General features: G+C 44.4%; 1 protein-coding gene across 1 annotated transcript in view; it reads right to left on the bottom strand.

Moving 5' to 3' along the window:
• Positions 1–285: 285 nt before the first annotated feature.
• Positions 286–19355, bottom strand: part of LOC121580911 (pappalysin-2-like) — a 95179-nt gene continuing 76109 nt past the window's right edge. The window contains exons 18-23 of the mRNA XM_041896096.2: positions 18507–18675; positions 18247–18379; positions 17634–17743; positions 16158–16229; positions 10507–10605; positions 286–867 (exon numbers count right to left, since the gene is read on the bottom strand). Of these exons, the coding sequence (XP_041752030.1) occupies positions 760–867; positions 10507–10605; positions 16158–16229; positions 17634–17743; positions 18247–18379; positions 18507–18675 (691 nt within the window). The 3' untranslated portion in view covers positions 286–759. The remainder of the gene's footprint in view (positions 868–10506; positions 10606–16157; positions 16230–17633; positions 17744–18246; positions 18380–18506; positions 18676–19355) is intronic.

Raw genomic sequence — 19355 nt, 5'->3', positions numbered from 1 at the left:
TACTGGTATTTCCTATATATAGCCATGTTATTTTTTACTCATTATTCTTATTCGTTATTCACTGTGTATTTATTCCTCGTGTCACTATTTCTTTTTTTTATAAAAAAAAAAAAAATCTTTATCTTTATCTTGTTGGAAAAGGACCCGTAAGTAAGCATTTCTTTGTTAGTCTACACCTGTTGTTTACAAAGCATGTGACAAATATCATTTTATTTTAGATGCATATAGTATGTGTTCCCCTTATGTTCAGAGGGGTGTGGAGGTCCAGAAACAGTGAGAAAAAAATCAGTGTCAGACAAATTTACGGTTTATTCAACATCAAGTGTAAATTACAGTGTAATATCACACATAACAAGATTACACAAAATCTGTATGGAATATTTCTTGAGAACTGCTACATCTAACAATAACTCTCTAAGCAGAAAGTGTTAAGTTAGGTACCTATGATATGCATAAATGTGTATTATGTGAAATGATGTTATAATACTGTAGTCCTCTGTAACTACATCTATGAAATTAGAGATTGCCCAAATATATTATTCTATACAAGTTAGTCGTCTTTACAGATTAGTTATTGTGTTGGAATCCTAAAAGCTACAATATTGAAACAGTTTTTATTTTTGTCTAAGAAGAGATTACCTTCATTGCTCCCTAATAGGAAAACAAAATTGAAATATATCATGTTAAGGGGTAAAGTTAATCTGTTGTTGTTTCATTGTGAGCCAGCCTTGGCCCTGTTCGCACATAACGATCCATCATTCATAACAGTCCTGCTTCCAAGTATTTGGCTTTGATCTTGTTCTCCTCCGCGTTTGGATCACGGCAAGTGCATTCATCCTGATCACAGTCGGCCCCAAACGGAATGACCTGTCAATCAGTCAAGTAACCAGGGGATTAGAAACAAAACAAATCTCAAGAGACAATAAAATCACAACCAGGGGTAATTTCCCCAACTTAACCAATACATACACAAGGTCATAGCATACGTTTAACAATGCAATAAACTTCAAACTATGCCCATAAGAAGCCAGTTGTTTGTCCTACCTATCCAATAGTTTGCATAGTATTATATGTGTGAGCTCTACACGTTTCATTTCTTCATAATTTCAAAGAGAAACAAATGTCTCCAGAGAGATAAATGAAGGGAGTGATGTCAAATGGTTCACCATGGACTCAACGGTGAGAAACCTTGAGTATCGGGGGAGGGAATGCACCACAGAGGTGAACGGATGAACACATGTTAAGAATCAACAACAGGGTTGCCAGGTCTTGTCTAGGAAGCAAGCCATCACCACAGGTTGCAAAATAAACTCAGATGCCCTGCAAAGCAGTCTGTTGCAAGAAATGTAAACATGAGAGGCTAGCTAAATGCCAAGGCTTGCCTAGCATTGATTTCACTGATGTTTAATGGAGGTAATAGTTTTATTGAAGACTTAGCAACTGTTCCAGAAGGTTAAGAAGAGAAACACAGATCAGAGACTGCTCTCTCCCATTAAATGTGTGTTTGTTTGGCAACAAAGTGTTTCCTAAGCCCTATGTTGGTTCATTGATGGAGGCAGTGGTGAGCCAAATTATATAGTGCACTATGTAGGGAATAGGGTGTCATTTGGGACTAAACTATACTCTGCTGCTTTTGCTTTGTTCTAACAACCTCTGGACAACACGGGCTGGATGTTTTTCCTGCTTGCGTCAAACAAAAGCCAAATCTTGGACTGTTTTGTATGTACTTCTGAGTAGTTGCTAACCAGTGTTTATCATGACTTCTCAAAACTGCTTTGAAAATGGAATAAAATGTGTTTTAGATAACTAATTAATTGAATGAATGAATTGCACTGTACAAAAATGTAGAGCACATCGAGGCTCATTACACGTCTATGCTTCAACTGGAAGTGAGTGGACTGAGTTGACTTCCTAGTCTACTGTCCAAGTCTTCTGCTGCCAGCTTGGACCTTGGTCCCAAAACCAGACTCTACAAATCAAAGTGGCCAATCGGAGAAGTGCCTTGGAGACCAGAGGCGTTTCCATGGGCTGCATAAACACCAGTGCTCCACAGTTCCGCTGGATCCACAGTGGCAGGATGCTGTCGCTCACGGTTTATTTCACTTTCTCAGAGCCTGATAGTTTAACTGGTGTTTTACAGTTGCAGAAGACCACGGACACCTGGCCTTCCCCTCATAAAAGATTATGTAGCTGCTGATGTATTTATGACAGGCACTCCATTGCTGAGCTTACTTACAGTTTTTGCCCATTGCTTACACACTAAAACCGAATGCTTAGACCAAAGCCTCAATACCTAAACTTCTTGTAGCATACCTTAAACACAGTGTAACCATAGCTTAAACACAATGTCAACTTTGCACTTTGTTTGCAATTCTGTAACACACTTATTGCGAAACATTACACACGTTTTCTTACATTAGACACTTTGTTCAAAAACGAAATCACCTGTTATCATTGGGAAAACACTCTGTTCAAAATGCAAAACTCATCTGGCAATTGTATGCACTTACATACACACCTGAAAACACTTGCACAGAAAACAGAACACCAATCAGTCTGAGCCTTAGCACTACAAATAGGCCTCAGGTAAGCAATTTTTAGAACTTTGCAAGCATGGAGGCAATAAGAGTCAGAGTAAGAGGAGGACAAAGAGAGAGAGGAGTCGGATGTGGAAGAGGACGTGGAAGAGGACGAGGACCAGTGCGGAGACGTATATCAGATGACATCAGGGCTACTCTGGTGGACCATGTGATAAATCATGGCCTGTCCATGAGGGAGGCTGGGCAAAGAGTCCACCCTAACCTCAGTCGCTATACAGTAGCATCGATAATAAGGACATTCCGACTGGAGAACAGGTATATCTTCAAGTTTCTACTCCAGACTGTACCTACTGTATGTGTCACATGATTCTGTATCATATTACAGTATTACTGTACTAACTATACTATACAAAAATGGGTAGTGCTGTGAAGTACTGTATATGTAAAGGAATACCATTGTGATGTTGCAGTACTGTGTACAGTTTGAAAGTACAGTATGTGAAAAATAACCTAACCAATGACATCTTGTGGTGGCATTTTCTACATAATGGTTGGACGACCTCCTCAAGGTGGAAGGGAACGGCTCTTCACTCAACAACAAGAGCTTGCCATCATTGAAATGGTGCGAGAAAATAATGCAATCTGACTTCGTGAGTTGCAACAACGCATAATTGCAAATGGAAATGAATTCAACAATATCAACAGGGTCAGCATTTCTACACTAAGTCGCATCATACAGAAACATAACTTCAGAATGAAGCAGCTGTACAGGGTGTCATTTGAGAGGAACAGTGTCAGGGTCAAGGATCTGCGCCATGATTATGTGCAGGTATGTGTCACTTTACTTTACATACTATATATTGTGATGTGGGAATGAGGGTTTATGCTGCCACCTGCCCTGCCTGTAGCTTGTAGTTTTTGTCAATACTCACCCAACCCAGCCCCTGCTTGTGTGAAAATATAGACATTGTAGTTACTGTATGTGTTTTCAGTAACACTATTCAATATTTTCTGTTACAGACAGTTCTGGAGTTTGATGCCGTCGAACTGCCGCATGAGTTCATCTACGTGGATGAGGCAGGATTCAATCTGGCCAAAACCAGGCGTCGGGGCCGTAACGTAGTTGGACAAAGGGCTGTTGTAAATGTCCCTGGGCAGCGTGGGGGGAAATATCACCTTGTGTGCTGCAATTAGTGTCCAAGGATCATGCCACTCTAGGTCCCTACAATACAGGAAAGGTCATTGCATTTCTAGATGCACTACATGCAGTTGTGCAGGACAGACTACAGCAGCCCAGGTTTGTTGTCATCTGGGATAATGTTAGTTTCCACCGGGCTGCTCTGGTCCGAGATTGGTTCAACAACCATAATCATTTCACAGTTTTATACCTGCCCCCTTACAGCCCCCTTTCTAAATGCAATCGAGGAATTCTTTTCAGCGTGGCGGTGGAAAGTATATGATCGGCAACCACATGCCCGCATGACTCTTCTGCAAGCAATGGAAGAGGCATGTGGAGACATTGAGGTGGGATCAATCCAAGGGTGGATTCCGCACACAAGGCGATATTTTCCCCGATGCCTAGCCCGCGAGGACATCGCCTGTGATGTTGACGAGGTCTTGTGGCCAGATCCGAACAGAAGGCGTGATCCATAAGCCCCCCCGCCCCCCACCACACACACGCACACACACACAAAACAAGTATATGTTTTTTCCCCCAATAGCAATTTATCCAGTAATTGTCTTGTTTTTTTACTTTTGTTTTGTTGCTAAATTTGATGTTAAGAATTTCTGTAAGAATGTTTGTTTTTTTGTAAAAACTTTTTGTAAATACTGTTTGATTACTGCTGTCAGGTCGTGTTGTAGGTGTGGTGTAGGAATCAAACGCAGGAAGCAGACTGAATTCCAAAAAGCTGTATTCCTGCCTAAACACAGGCAACAGGACGAAATAAGCCTGACAGCAAAATACGCACGAAGGCGAAAAGACAATGCGCACAAACAGGTGCGTCAGGATGAAATAAGTGCACACACAAGTGCAACGAACGCTCCAGCAAACAGTGGAGAAAATAACGCTCAACCGAGCAATACACAGACTGACGGTAACAATCACACACAACACAAGACAAACACAACGAGAAACTTATAGGACACTAATTACTACAAAACAGAAACAGGTGTAGAAACAAACAGACAAAAGCAAACGAACATGAAACATCAATCGGTGGCAGCTAGAATTCGGAGACGACGAACGCGAAGCCTGCCCGAACAAGGGAGAGAGGCAGCCTCGGCCGAAACCGTGACAGTACCCCCCCCTTGACGCGCGGCTCCAGACGCGCGCCGACTCCGGCCTTGGGGACGACCCGGAGGCCGCGGCGCAGGGCGCGTCGGATACCCCCGATGGAATTCCGTCAGGAGCGACGGGTCCAAGATGTCTCTCCTCGGCACCCAGCACCGCTCCTCCGGACCGTACCCCTCCCACTCCACTAGATACTGAAGACCCCCTCTCCGACGTCTAGAATCCAAGATGGATCTCACGGTGTACGCCGGTACCCCTCGATGTCCAACGGGGCCGGGGGGTCTCCCAAGATCTCATGTTCTTGGAGTGGGCCTGCTACCACCGGCCTGAGAAGGGACACATGGAACGAGGGGTTAATACACTTATACTCAACTGGTAACTGTAATCTATAACATACCTCGTTCAACCTTCTCAGGACTTTAAATGGCCCTACAAACCGCCCGACCCAGCTTCCGACAGGGCAGGCGGAGGGGCAGGTTTCTGGCAGAGAGCCAGACTCGATCTCCAGGTGCGTACACTGGCCCCTCACTGCGGTGTAGGTCGGCGCTCGTCTTCTGTCGACGTATGGCACGCTGCAGATGGACGTGTGCAGCGTCCCCACGTCTCCTCCGAGCGCCGCACCCACTCATCCACAGCGGGGGCCTCGATCTGGCTCTCATGCCATGGTGCCAGAACCGGCTGGTACCCCAAAACACACTGAAAAGGGGTTAGTTGGGTGGAGGAGTGGCGGAGAGAGTTCTGTGCCATCTCGGCCCAGGGCACATATCTCGCCCACTCCTCCGGCCGATCCCGGCAGTACGTTCTGAGAAACCTACCCACATCCTGGTTAACGCGTTCCACCTGCCCATTACTCTCCGGGTGGTAACCCGAGGTGAGGCTCACCGAGACCCCCAACCGCTCCATAAAAGCTCTCCAGACTCTGGAGGTGAATTGGGGACCTCGGTCAGCCACAATGTCCTCGGGCACCCCGTAGTGCCGGAACACATGGGTGAATATAGCTTCGGCGGTCTGCAGGGCAGTAGGAAGACCCGGCATGGGGAGCAAACGACAGGCCTTAGAGAACCGGTCCACAACGACCAGGATGGTAGTATTCCCTTGAGAGAGGGGAAGGTCAGTTATAAAATCCACCGAGAGGTGGGACCATGGTCGTTGTGGAACGGGCAGGGGCAGTAACTTACCCCTAGGCAGATGTCTAGGCGCCTTACACTGGGCGCACACCGAGCAGGAGGAAACATAAACCCTCACATCCCTGGCCAACGTGGGCCACCAATATTTGGCACTAAGACAGTGCACTGTCCGGCCGATACCCGGGTGTCCAGAGGAGGGTGACGTGTGAGCCCAATAGATCAATCGATCCCGACACTCGAGCGGAACATACCTCCGACCCTCCGGGCATTGTGGTGGACTAGGGTCGGTGCGTAATGCCCGCTCGAGCTCAGAATCGAGCTCCCACACCACCGGTGCCACTAGACACGACTCCGGCAGTATGGGAGTGGGCTCCACGAACCTCTCCTCCCCGTCATACAGCCGAGACAGCGCATCTGCCTTCCCGTTTTGTGACCCAGGGATGTAGGTGATCTTAAAAGAGAAACGGGTCAAAAACATACTCCATCTAGCCTGCCGAGGGTTCAGCCTCCTCGCTGCCCGGATGTACTCCAGGTTACGGTGGTCCGTCAAAATGAGGAAAGGGTGTTGAGCCCCCTCAAGCCAGTGCCTCCACACCTTAAGGGCCTGTACCACAGCTAACAGCTCCCTGTCCCCTATGTCATAATTTCGCTCCGCCGGGCTGAGCTTCTTGGAATAGAAGGCACAGGGGCGGAGTTTAGGTGGCGCGCCTGACCGTTGTGAAAGCACGGCGCCAATACCGGCCTCAGACGCGTCCACCTCTACCTGAAATGGTAAAGAGGGATCCGGATGCGCCAGCACCGGAGCCGAGGTAAACAGGTCCTTCAGCCTCCCAAACGCCCTGTCCGCCTCGACTGACCACTGCAGACGCACCGGACCCCCCTTCAAGAGAGACGTGATGGGAGCTGCCACTTGCCCAAAACCCCGGATAAACCTCCGGTAGTAATTCGCAAACCCCAAAAACTGCTGCACCTCTTTCACAGTGGTTGGTGTTTGCCAATTACGCACGGCCGACGCCTTCGGTCTACCTCCATCTTCACCCCTGACGCTGACAACTGATACCCCAAAAAGGAGATAGACTCCTGGAAAAACAGACACTTCTCTGCCTTCACATACAGGTCGTGCTCCACCAGCCTCCGCAACACTCTGCGCACCAGGGCCACATGCTCGACACGGGTAGGTGAGTACACGAGAATGTCATCTATGTACACAACGACTCCCTGTCCCTGCATGTCCCTGAAGATCTCATCCACAAATGATTGGAAAACCGACGGAGCATTCATCAACCCGTATGGCATGACTAGATACTCGTAATGGCCCGAGGTGGTACTAAAGGCTGTTTTCCATTCATCATCCTTCTTGATGCGCACCAAGTTGTACGCGCTCCTGAGATCTAATTTCGTGAAGAAACGCGCCCCATGCAACGACTCAGTCATGGTCGCAATCAGCGGGGAGTGGATAACTATACTTCACCGTAATCTGATTGAGACCACGGTAATCGATGCACGGACGCAAACCACCATCCTTCTTCTTCACGAAAAAGAAACTCGAGGACGCGGGGGAAGTGGACGGCCGTATGTATCCTTGTCTCAGCGATTCGTCTATGTAAATCTCCATAGCTTTCTTCTCCTCCTGAGACAGAGGATACACATGACTCCGTGGGAGCGCAGCTCCTGCCTGAAGGTTTATCGCACAATCCCCCTGCCTATGGGGTGGCAACCGCGTCGCCCTCGCCTTACTAAACGCGATAGCCAAATCCCCATACTCAGGTGGAATGTGCAATGCGGGCACCTGGTTTGGACTCTCCACCGAGGTAGCCCCCTACGGAAACGCCCAAACATCTACCCACACACTGAGCAGACCACTCCATCAGAGCCCTCTCCTGCCACGAAATCACTGGGTTATGGGTACTCAACCAGGGCATGCCCAGCACCACCGGATACGCAGGAGAGTCAATCAGGAACAGCTGAATCATCTCCTGATGATCCCCCTGCGCACACATCCTAAGTGGCGCCGTGACCTCCCTGATCAAGCCCGTACCCAACGGACGACTATCTAGGGCGTGAACGGGAAAAGGAACATCAACAGGAATGAGGGGAATCCCTAACGCTAAACAAAACTTTTTATCAATAAAATTCCCAGCTGCGCCTGAATCTACCAGCGCCTTATGCTGGGCATGAGGTGCTACCTGTGGAAAACATACAGGCATACAGAAATGGGCAACAGAGAGCTCTGGGTGAGTGGGGGCGCCTACTCACCTGGAAGGAATCCCCAGTGCGGGACCTGTCGTCATCTCCCCTAGGAGGCCATCCCCAGCACCTAGCCGCGGTGTGTCCTCCCCGACCACAGTTGATGCAGTGGATGGACCCCCTAGTCTGCCGACTCCTCCTATCTCTAGCGCCAGCGCCCCGAGCTCCATAGGACACGGCTCGGATGCGCTGGAGGATGGAATGGACGGACCCCCCTCAGGACGTCCGCGCGGGTAGCCAATAGGTTATCTAACCTGATTGACATGTCGACCAGCTGGTCGAAAGTGAGACTGGTGTCCCTACAGGCCAGCTCCCGACGGACGTCCTCTCTGAGGCTACATCGGTATAGATCGATGAGGGCCCGCTCATTCCACCCTGCATCTGCCGCTAGAGTACGGAATTCGAGTGCGAATTCCTGGGCACTCCTCCTCCCCTGCCTGAGGAAGACCAGACGCTCCCCCGCCGCTTTCCCCTCCGGGGGATGGTCGAACACCGCCCTAAAGCGGCGGGAGAACTCGGTGTATGTAATAGTCGTGGCGTCGATCCTCCTCCACTCCGCGTTGGCCCACTCCAACGCTTTACCGGCCAGGCAGGAGATCAGGGCGGACACGCTCTCATGCCCTGAAGGTGCCGGATGTACTGTGGCCAGGTACAGCTCTACCTGGAGCAGGAATCCTTGACACCCAGCTGCGGTCCCGTCGTAGGACCTCGGGAGAGATAGTCGGACTCCGCGAGGTTCCGGCGCTGGACTGGGTGGGCTGGCCGATGGTGCTGGCAGGGCGGCTGGCGGTGGAGGCGGACCCCAGCCTCGGAGGGTGGTCATCACCTCCTGCAGGGCGGCCCCCATCTGCAGGAGCTGCTCTTGCTGTTCCCGAACCTGGGTTTCCAGTCTTGAATGTGCTGCTTCGGCTCCTGCTGATTCCATACTGTGTGGTGTGTGATTCTGTCAGGTCGTGTTGTAGGTGTGGTGTAGGAATCAAACGCAGGAAGCAGACTGAATTCCAAAAGCTGTATTCCTGCCTAAACACAGGCAACAGGACGAAATAAGCCTGACAGCAAAATACGCACGAAGGCGAAAAGACAATGCGCACAAACAGGTGCGTCAGGATGAAATAAGTGCACACACAAGTGCAACGAACGCTCCAGCAAACAGTGGAGAAAATAACGCTCAACCGAGCAATACACAGACTGACGGTAACAATCACACACAACACAAGACAAACACAACGAGAAACTTATAGGACACTAATTACTACAAAACAGAAACAGGTGTAGAAACAAACAGACAAAAGCAAACGAACATGAAACATCAATCGGTGGCAGCTAGAATTCCGGAGACGACGAACGCCGAAGCCTGCCCGAACAAGGGAGAGAGGCAGCCTCGGCCGAAACCGTGACAACTGCAGAAATTCTACTTTTGAGTTTTACAGAAGACAATGACAATAAAATGACAATAAAAATAGAAACACAAAGACTGCCGTGTTTTATATAAAGCCCATCAGTGTGTTGCTAGTGATATGAAAGAGTAATTCAAATGTTGCTTGTGTGTATGTTTTTTTTGCAAGAATTTCATTTTTAGAAAGGAGTGTTAAGTTTTGATTGCAGTGTTTCATTTTGGCATATATGTGAGTTGTTAATCTCCAAGTGCTATGTCTGATTGGCTTGTGTGTTGAGTTTTGAGATAATGAGCCAAATTCTGCAAAAAGTGTGTAAGCAATAGGCAAAAACTGTATTCAAGGGGGAACCGGGGCTAGCCGTGCTATCGCCATGAGTCATAGCTATGGACATTAGAGAGACTAATGACCTCCAGTTAGCGGGCTGCAGCAGACTCCCAGGAATGAATAGGGACCATGATTATACAGTAAGCAAAATAGCAGGTATGTGGGAGGAAAACATCCCCACCGCAGTAGACTGACTCTCACATGGAAGTGAGAGTCCCTGCCCATCTTCCAAAAACATCTGAAACCCTACCTCTTCAAACAGTATCTTAAAAAATCCTCCTCCTCACCTCGACCCAAACCCCCCCACAACAAAAAAAATACCAGCACTTGCGCTTGACCCCCCTCCTCTTCTAGCTCTGATTACTGATAGCTACGATATTAAGGAAAAATGTACTTTCTATGCCTGTGATATGTGGTTGTCCCACCTAGCTATCTTAAGATGAATGCACTAATTGTAAGTTGCTCTGGATAAGAGCATCTGCTAAATTACTAAAATGTAAATGTAAAATGAAGTATAAGAAAAAGCAGGTTTATTTAGGGAAGGGTATGGGGGGGACGATGAAAATAGGTTAATTTACCTTTCTGGTTGAGATGGTGGATGGACAGCAGTCCCCTCCATCATACTCGCAGTAGGCCCGGTTGTTGATGGTGTCACACCAACCATCTCCCCCAAAGGGCTGGAAAAAAAGGAACTCTTATTAAAGGTAGCATCCAAAATATGACATCATCAAAAACAATGAGGCAACTTCCTACTTGCAGGCGTCAACATCAACAGAATTCAACCACACCCACATTGGGAAGTGCCAATAGTGGATACCATTGCCTTTTCATGTAATTCATTAACACCTAGTAAAGAGCTGATCCCTTACCTCTCAGAGCTGTGATTCAATATTTTTTTGCACGTGAGACAGGAATAGGGTACTGCGTTTAACAATTCTTGCTGTACTTTGGGGAGTTCTGTCTAACTCTGCTATGGCACGCAATTGACAAATGTATGTTACATAAAAATCTTAAATGCGTCATAATGAAAGCCTTTAACGTTTTTTAACTTAACCTTAAAGTTGCTATGCCAAAAATAAGAAAATAAGAGGTGACTGCCAAAGATACTTCTGGCTTTCCCCGGGCCGATGGAGTCATTTCAAACACTCCAGGTTGTACCTGAATCCACATCACAGTAGAATGGCAGCTGCTGGGGAGATTTCTGCAGAGTTTCTCCCCTGCTCAAAGCTAGCCCCCACTCCAAAATCATTTTCCTTGCCTTTCAAAGCTGCCAAAGCTACTTTGGGCGGTAATTAAAACAGACTCGTTGGCAAAATTTGTAACAACTTCTAAACATGTGAAAGTAGTATATTTTTGCTTCTGGTTGTAATGTATCTTTAACATGACCCTTTAACATTGGTTAAATAAGTAAAATCAGTTAGACTATTTAAATCTTAAAAGTCCTTTAATGATCTAACATCACTAACTTGACCCCTTTTGGTATAAATCAAGACAATAACAAATACTGTAACATCAACAGTATGAACACCCATGCTTTCTGTAAAATAAATTCAAAGCAGACACACTTGCTTGACTCGTCCAAATGCCCATTTCTATCAACATTTCCCCACACCTTTCTTATCACCCAAATGTTCTCAATAACGTAAGAAAGAGGCATGACTTTTCCACTTGTGAGTGATTGTTTTTTATTTGATAAAGCTGCCATTAATGGAATTTAAAAGGTGATAAGGGGTCGTAGATCAGACTGATGGATCGGACTTCCACAGAGTGCTCCAGGAATCTGGGAAATAAGGCAGAGAGAGACCTCCCCACTTCTAAGGGCCCTGTGTAAACTGTCAGTAAATTTAATAGTACCCCCTCTTAGAACATACTTGGAACTCTGATGTCTGCTGGATTACGGTGTCAGTTTAATGTACCAAGTTTAAAGGTGTGTCATGACTTGCCCTCATGGTCTGAGGATCAAAGATGCTGGCTAGGCAAAGGTTTGAATACCCCCTTTCCTGGGGGCCAGTTTTATGACCGGTCGTAAATTCTTTGCAGAAACTTTATTTTCCGTGCCATGCAGTATTGGGAGAGGGAATTTCCCTGTGAGACAAAGGAAGTCTTCCCGCCAAGACTCCAACATCCAAAAGTGGATAATGAAACAATATTGCTACTTAAAAGAATGTGAGAAATGGTTGGTGGGGACTTAAAGAACAATCATGTCAAATTCGTTACTATGTTGTGATGTCATTAAAGACGGTGGAACAACAGAACTGTATCTCTGGGGGTGTACACTTTCCATTTATGAGGTTTGCATCTAATTGTTGTATAAAACAAATGATTAAGTATAATAATACTTTTGTGAAGATAACAATGTGATTTTAGCATTCTAGATGAGATGATTGTTTTCCATATTGATTTGTTCTCAGTCAGTGGCCACGCCCAGATGAGTACAAACATGATGGATCGCCCATTTTACCCTGAGTGCATAAAAAGCCTTGTGACGAAATTCACCTCAGACCAGGAAGCCCACGGCTTAAAATGGTTGATACTCTACAAGACCAGCAGACGTGAAGGTAATTGGTTGCACCAGATTTATTTATGGTCTTGGGTCAATTGATAAGTCATTGTTTCAATATAGCCTTGAAATGCGTGGACAGTCCAGGAGCCAAGCTATGTGGTCCTCTGTAGTAATCAATAACCTGTGTTGTATTGTGTTATTATTTAGTTAGTTAGTAAATAAATAATTAAGCCAATTTGTGTATTGCTGATTCATCAATAAGGTTAGGGTTATTGCAGGTTCAAGGATTATGCGACGTTCAGAATGAGACTGATAAGAGGTAATTATTTGATAAGTGACTGTTATCGATATATAACATACAGTTGAAGTCGGAAGTTTACATACACCTTAGCCAAATACATTTAAACTCAGTTCTTCACAATTCCTGACATTTAATCCTAGTAAAAATTCCCTGTCTTCGGTCAGTTAGGATCACCACTTTATTTTAAGAATGTGAAATGTCAGAATAATAGTAGAGAGAATGATTTATTTCAGCTTTTATTTATTTCATCACATTCCCTGTGGGTCAGAAGTTTACATACACTCAATTAGTATTTGGTAGCATTGCCTTTAAATTGTTTAACTTGGGTCAAACATTTCAGGTAGCCTTCCACAAGCTTCCCACAATAAATTGGGTGAATTTTGGCCCATTCCTCCTGACAGAGCTGGTGTAACTGAGTCAGGTTTGTAGGCCAGGTTTGTACTCTCACACGCTTTTTCAGTTCTACCCACAAATGTTCTATAGGCTTGAGGTCAGGGCTTTGTGATGGCCACTCCAATACCTTGACTTTGTTGTCCTTAAGCTTTTTTGCCACAACTTTGGAAGTATGCTTGGGGTCATTGTCCATTTGGAAGACACATTTGGCGACCAAGCTTTAACTTCCTGACTGATGTCTTGAGATGTTGCTTCAATATATCCACATATTTTTCCTTCCTCATGATGCCATCTATTTTGTGAAGTGCACCAGAACCTCCTGCAGCAAAACACCCCCACAGCATGATGCTGCCACCCCCGTGCTTCACGGTTGGGATGGTGTTCTTCGGCTTGCAAGCACCCCCTTTTTCCTCCAAACATAATGATGGTCATTATGGCCAAACAGTTATATTTTTGTTTCATCAGACCAGAGGACATTCTCCAAAAAGTACGATCTTTGTCCCCATGTGCAGTTGCAAACCGTAGTCTGGCTTTTTTTATGGCGGTTTTGGAGCAGTGGCTTCTTCCTTGCTGAGCGGCCTTTCAGGTTATGTCGATATAGGACACATTTTACTGTGGATATAGATACTTTTGTACCTGTTTCCTCCAGCATCTTCACAAGGTCCTTTGCTGTTGTTCTGGGATTGATTTGCACTTTTCGCACCAAAGTACGTTAACCTCTAGGTTATCATCATCCTGAACGGTATGATGGCTGCGTGGTCCCATGGTGTTTATACTTGCGTACTATTGTTTGTACAGATGAAAGTGGTACCTTCAGGCGTTTGGAAATTGCTCCCAAGGATGAACCAGACTCAGATTTTCTTCTGAGGTCTTGGCTCATCTCTTTAGATTTTCCCATGATGTCAATCAAAGAGGCACTGAGTTTGAAGGTATGCCTTGAAATACATCCACAGGTACACCTCCAATTGACTCAAATGATGTCAATTAGCCTATCAGAAGCTTCTAAAGCCATGACATCATTTTCTAGAATTTTCCAAACTGTTTAAAGGCACAGTCAACTTAGTGTATGTAATCTTCTGACCCACTGAAATTGTGATACAGTGAATTATAAGTAAAATAATCTGTCTGTAAACAATTGTTGGAAAAATTACTTGTGTCATGCACAAAGTAGATGTCCTAACCGACTTGCCAAAACTATACTTTGTTAACAAGACATTTGTGGAGTGGTTGAAAAACGAGTTTTAGTGACTCCAACCTAAGTCTATGTAAACTTCCGACTTCAACTGTATATATCTTCTAAGAGTTTAATTCGGGAGATGGTAACTCGTTAAACAACTTCTTCCGTGGTGCCCCAAATTCCTAATGAGTTAATTGTTACATGATTAATTTAATCGAGTGACAATTAATCATAGTTAGGGGATTCGATAAATAACAGTCATACATTAAAGTAAGTCACGTCACGACAGGTGTTAATGGTGCCGTGTCTGCACGAGCAGACTTTGGAGGGGAGGCCGACTTTTCTCCAAAACCATGGTGTTTTCTCTTTTGAAAAATCCATTGTTTTAGTATGCTGTAATTCCTACAGTAGACTAGTTGCTTGCTGAGCTATTTGAGTTACAGCAGCGAATAAATATATCAACTGTCAGATAGACAACCTGGCTGTTTACTCATTTTCCTGGCTTCTGTCGAAAGGGGGTTATTTTGGGATTCTATTCCACACAACTGTTTCCATTCACACAAAAATATTTTGAAGAAACAGAAATTAACACAATGCAATTGTTTCCAGGATGACTCAGTACGTTTGACAATACCAGAACAAATGTGGACTAAGTTCATCATTAGCAACACCAAGGGTGGAGATACCCCACGAAAACAGTCTTTCAACTTAAAAGCCACACATGGTTATAGATTAAACCTAAACATCCTGTTAGAGTGAAGGAAGGGGTTACACTCGGAGAGAGAGCCGACTGGCCAAGTTTAATGCTAAGTGAAAGAAACAACAAACAAAAAAATTCCATAGCACAAACCGTTCATGTTTTGGGAAGGGAAAGGAAAGGGGATACCTAGTAAGTTGCACAACTGAATGCATTCAACCGAAATGTGTCTTCGGCATTTAACCCAACCCCTCTGAATCAGAGAGGTGCGGGGGGCTGCCTTAATCGACGTCCGATGGCGCCCGGGGAGCAGTTGTTGTTCGGGGTTAACTGCCTTGCTCAAGGGCACACATTATCACTTCTTGATTGGGACTTCCTCAGAGCTCGCTCACTAATTCTGTTCTCTTCTAAATTCATTCTCAAATGTAAAGTCATGTTTAGCGGTTCAAAACAAACCCGAAAAATGTAAATGTGTGTCTGGCAAATGTAAAACTTCAAGTTACAGTAACCTCTCAAGGTATTGTAAAATTAGACTATTTAAAGAAACACTATGGAACTTTGCCGACTTCTAAATATGTTTTAACCTCCTGCTTTGTGCTGGATATGTGAATGTGTAGTTCATACATGCATAATCTATGAGCAGAATTACTATCTTTCCTCAATTAGCCACGAAATCCCTAGTTTGAAAGCGACTGTTTTTCTTGAAGCTGTGCTGTGCCATTTTCCCTACATTTCCCCCCACGTGGGCCAGCCCTATAGCAATTTGAGTTCAACCAATGGGCAATAACGCAACAATAACGGCTTTAAACTGAATAAGTGATTAACGCACCAGGATAGCAGGTCATTTAACACTTAAAAAAATATATTGATAAGATATTTGGCTACAGAAGTGTCATTTCTTACCAATCTCTATAGCTTCCGTCCAAAATGACGTCAACGTATACTGGACGAGTTTCTATACATTTTGCCATTGCTTATGATGTGTTCATATGCTATATGCTATCTGACGTGTTTTGGCTGGTGCCCCCAACCAAAACATTTGTATTTGTTTATTTTAAAGAAATGTTACATTACAGGACGAATCGATCTGTTCTGAATATTGGGGGGCACATGTCCCCCTATCCCTGGTGGCATTTTTACCTATGATAGAACACTCACCTCACATGACTGGATACATTGGATGAGTTCGGGGTCAGGATGCCACCTCATCATTCCTGTGCAGACGATGTCCTGTAATGTAGCATTAATTGAGATGCTGTAATTAGTCATCAGTATCTATATCAACATCAAGCTCTATAGATCTAAACCAATTTAAGTTAAACTAGGCTTACAGGAGATAGTATGTCTGTACACTGGACATTCTTTTTGTTGATACAAAATGTCAATGACTACACTTGATAAAGATCTCTAACTTTACATCCAGCTCTATCTTTACACTATTGCTCCGACCAATCCAAAAACATTTAGTCAACAAGCCCATATTTGGTGTTATGAAGTGATCCAGCCAAAATGGCACTGTCATCTTGAGTTCTCATAATGGTCTTTGGCATTTTCTTTCTACCTTAATTTGAACGACAGTGTACTAATCATATTGATTGACTGACAAAGACTGTAGGAGTAACAGGATACTCCTTTGTGTCCCAAAAGTTGTCTGGTTAAGGGATACAGTCATGATTCCCATGTAGATTCAAGCAAACATAATGCCTTGGATCACTATGACGTGCCAATAATACAGCTCAAGTTATCAAAATCAGTGCCAAACTATTTGGCCCTAAGGCAGTTAGGTCTGCTGGCTCAGTGAAGGGCCACCCAATAGAGCAGGGGTACTCAACTCTTACCCTACGAGGTCTGGAGCCTGCTGGTTTTCTGTTCTACCTGATAATGAATTGCACACACCTGGTGTCCCAGGTCTAAATCAGTCCCTGATTTGAGGGGATCAATGAAAAAATGCAGCAGAACAGCTTCGAGGTCCAGAGTTCAGTTTGAGGGCAATAGAGGGTCAAATGATAGGGCTGTTTACACAAGCGTTCATGTCGAAGCGATCCTTTGAGATGATATTGGGCAGGTTGCCCTTCTTAAGAAAACAACAGTACATTTCACTCTGACATATCATTGAAATTCCTTGACATTCCACCGTGATGATTGCGTGTTCCACAGATTCTTGATGAAAGGCGCCTATTTATAATAGTAAGCTCTGATGTCACATATAACTTTTATAACATATATAACATATAACTTCACATACATTCTTTATACTATCATAATTTGCCATATGTATGTAAATCTTGCAAAAATCACAATAAACATTTGATCATTACAGAGTTCACAGTGAGGCTAACAGTGTCCTAACTTAGCAGGAAAGAAGCAGGAAGCTTGCACTTGGTTGTTTATATTGAATAATATTAATACATTCAGTAAAATAAGCTGCAAATTGAGCTTTTTTGCAGGAAAAGCTCAATATGAAGGAGAGACAACCATATGTTTTAGTCCATTATTCATCCAAATGAATCATTTCAGCAAGCCAAAGACCTGTTTGTGAAGCTCTAAGGTTACACAAAGGGGATATCAGCCAATGCAAATAACATTCAGTAAATAAAAAAGCGTCACAACGTTTGCGTCAGTCAAACACCTTACCTGAACCCTGCCTGGCAGCATCCAGTGCTTGACGCTGTCTGCTGTGGTGCCATTGTCTAAAACCACTGGGTCATGCAAGGCCGCACTGCATGTTGGGTAACAAACTGCACCTGCAGTGATACAAAGTAAGCTTTCCTTCTACCCTGATTTGCATCTGTTGAATTTATTCATGTGCAAATAAAAAGAGTTGAGACTAGTCATCTGTGGTTCAACAGCTTGGCAGTTCGGCTTGCAAAGTGTTTTACCACCTGCTACCTGCTATGGCTCTGTTTAATTTTCCAATGCCTTCTGGGATGCTACACAACGCAATACAATTCACAATATCTAAACAATTAAGAATACTTATGTCTGGGGCAAAATATATATATATATATATTTTAAGGTATAGTATTACATAATCATGAGATGTTAAAACACGTTCTGTTACATCGTAGAAACTTTCAGACCAAACAAATACCAACAGAAGGATGCAATGCATTATGTCTTTAAAATAATACTGACAGTCTATGGATTACTACAGTACAAAACACTGCAGTACATTACTACACTAAAGTACTACTGTAAGTGTAATGAGGAGTGTCCTCAAGCTGGAGAAGTTGAGAAGGAGACTTACCAACATTGAAGCCCTCGTCACAGGCAAACTGAACCTGATTGACATCATGCAGAGGTGGGCAGGCTCCAGCTAACCTTGTACACATGGTGAACTCCTCTGTCCACCTACCATCTTTAGTACAGCGAATCGTGTGCTGTCAGGAGAGATAAAAACTGAATGAATAAGATAGTCCTTTATTAATGGAATGGGATGATGTTTAAGCTCAGACAGTGGACCTATATCGCATCTTTAGTTTAATGTAAAGAGAGCTAAAGCCTTACGTTTTCCGAGGCGTGGGGACACTGGAGGGTACAGAGGCTGTTGTAGTGCCTGCCATTGGTGCAGGTGTACATACCCTCAAAGACAGCAAGCAGAGATGGACAGGGAACGGGTTCACAGCCCCCCTCCTCCCACTGTCCCCCCTCTACACACTCCACCTTCAGAAACCTCCTGGGGACGCAACACACACACAACACACATGCAGACACACATACGCACGCACGCACGCACACACACACACACAATTGTGTTGTTTCAAATTTAATTTAAAACATGTCAAAGGTAATAATAAACAAGATCATTTAAACTCATTTTTATAGTGCTTTTGGATTTTAGCACATTGCATTAATAATAACTCATTAGAGGTGCTTAAGACGTTCACACATCTTAAAAGTGAGTTGAAAAACTCATAAAGAAGTCCAGGTGCAAATATTCTGTTATCATATTAGTTTGTACATGCAGTTGGTCCTGTAGAACATGTTGAGCAGTCTTAGAAGGTCCAGCTAGATTCAAGAACATTGTCTTTGACAGACAATATTGCCCAATAGTCAAGGGATAATGCTGATACCAACAAAGGGAGGAAATAAATTCGCACCAGCCGCTTACTAATGGGAAACCATGTCATTAGAAACACGTGAATTACATCGATAATGAGGCGAAGTTACCCAATTAATTCAACTGAAAAACAGTAATGAGGAAAGTAACCATTGGTATGGAATTTATTGGAGGTTTATGTTGCTATGCTTAGAAACCGTACACAGGTACGCAAGGTTGATGGATCTAAAAATACATTAAAATCTACGAATTGGGCTATTTAAACTCAGGAGCCGTGGGGGAAATATGTGATGCAT

Source organism: Coregonus clupeaformis, chromosome 14 (genome assembly GCF_020615455.1).
Source record: "Coregonus clupeaformis isolate EN_2021a chromosome 14, ASM2061545v1, whole genome shotgun sequence".
NCBI classification, from domain to species: domain Eukaryota; kingdom Metazoa; phylum Chordata; class Actinopteri; order Salmoniformes; family Salmonidae; genus Coregonus; species Coregonus clupeaformis.
Note: the sequence above shows the minus strand (reverse complement) of the source record. Positions and strands in the feature narration are given on the sequence as shown.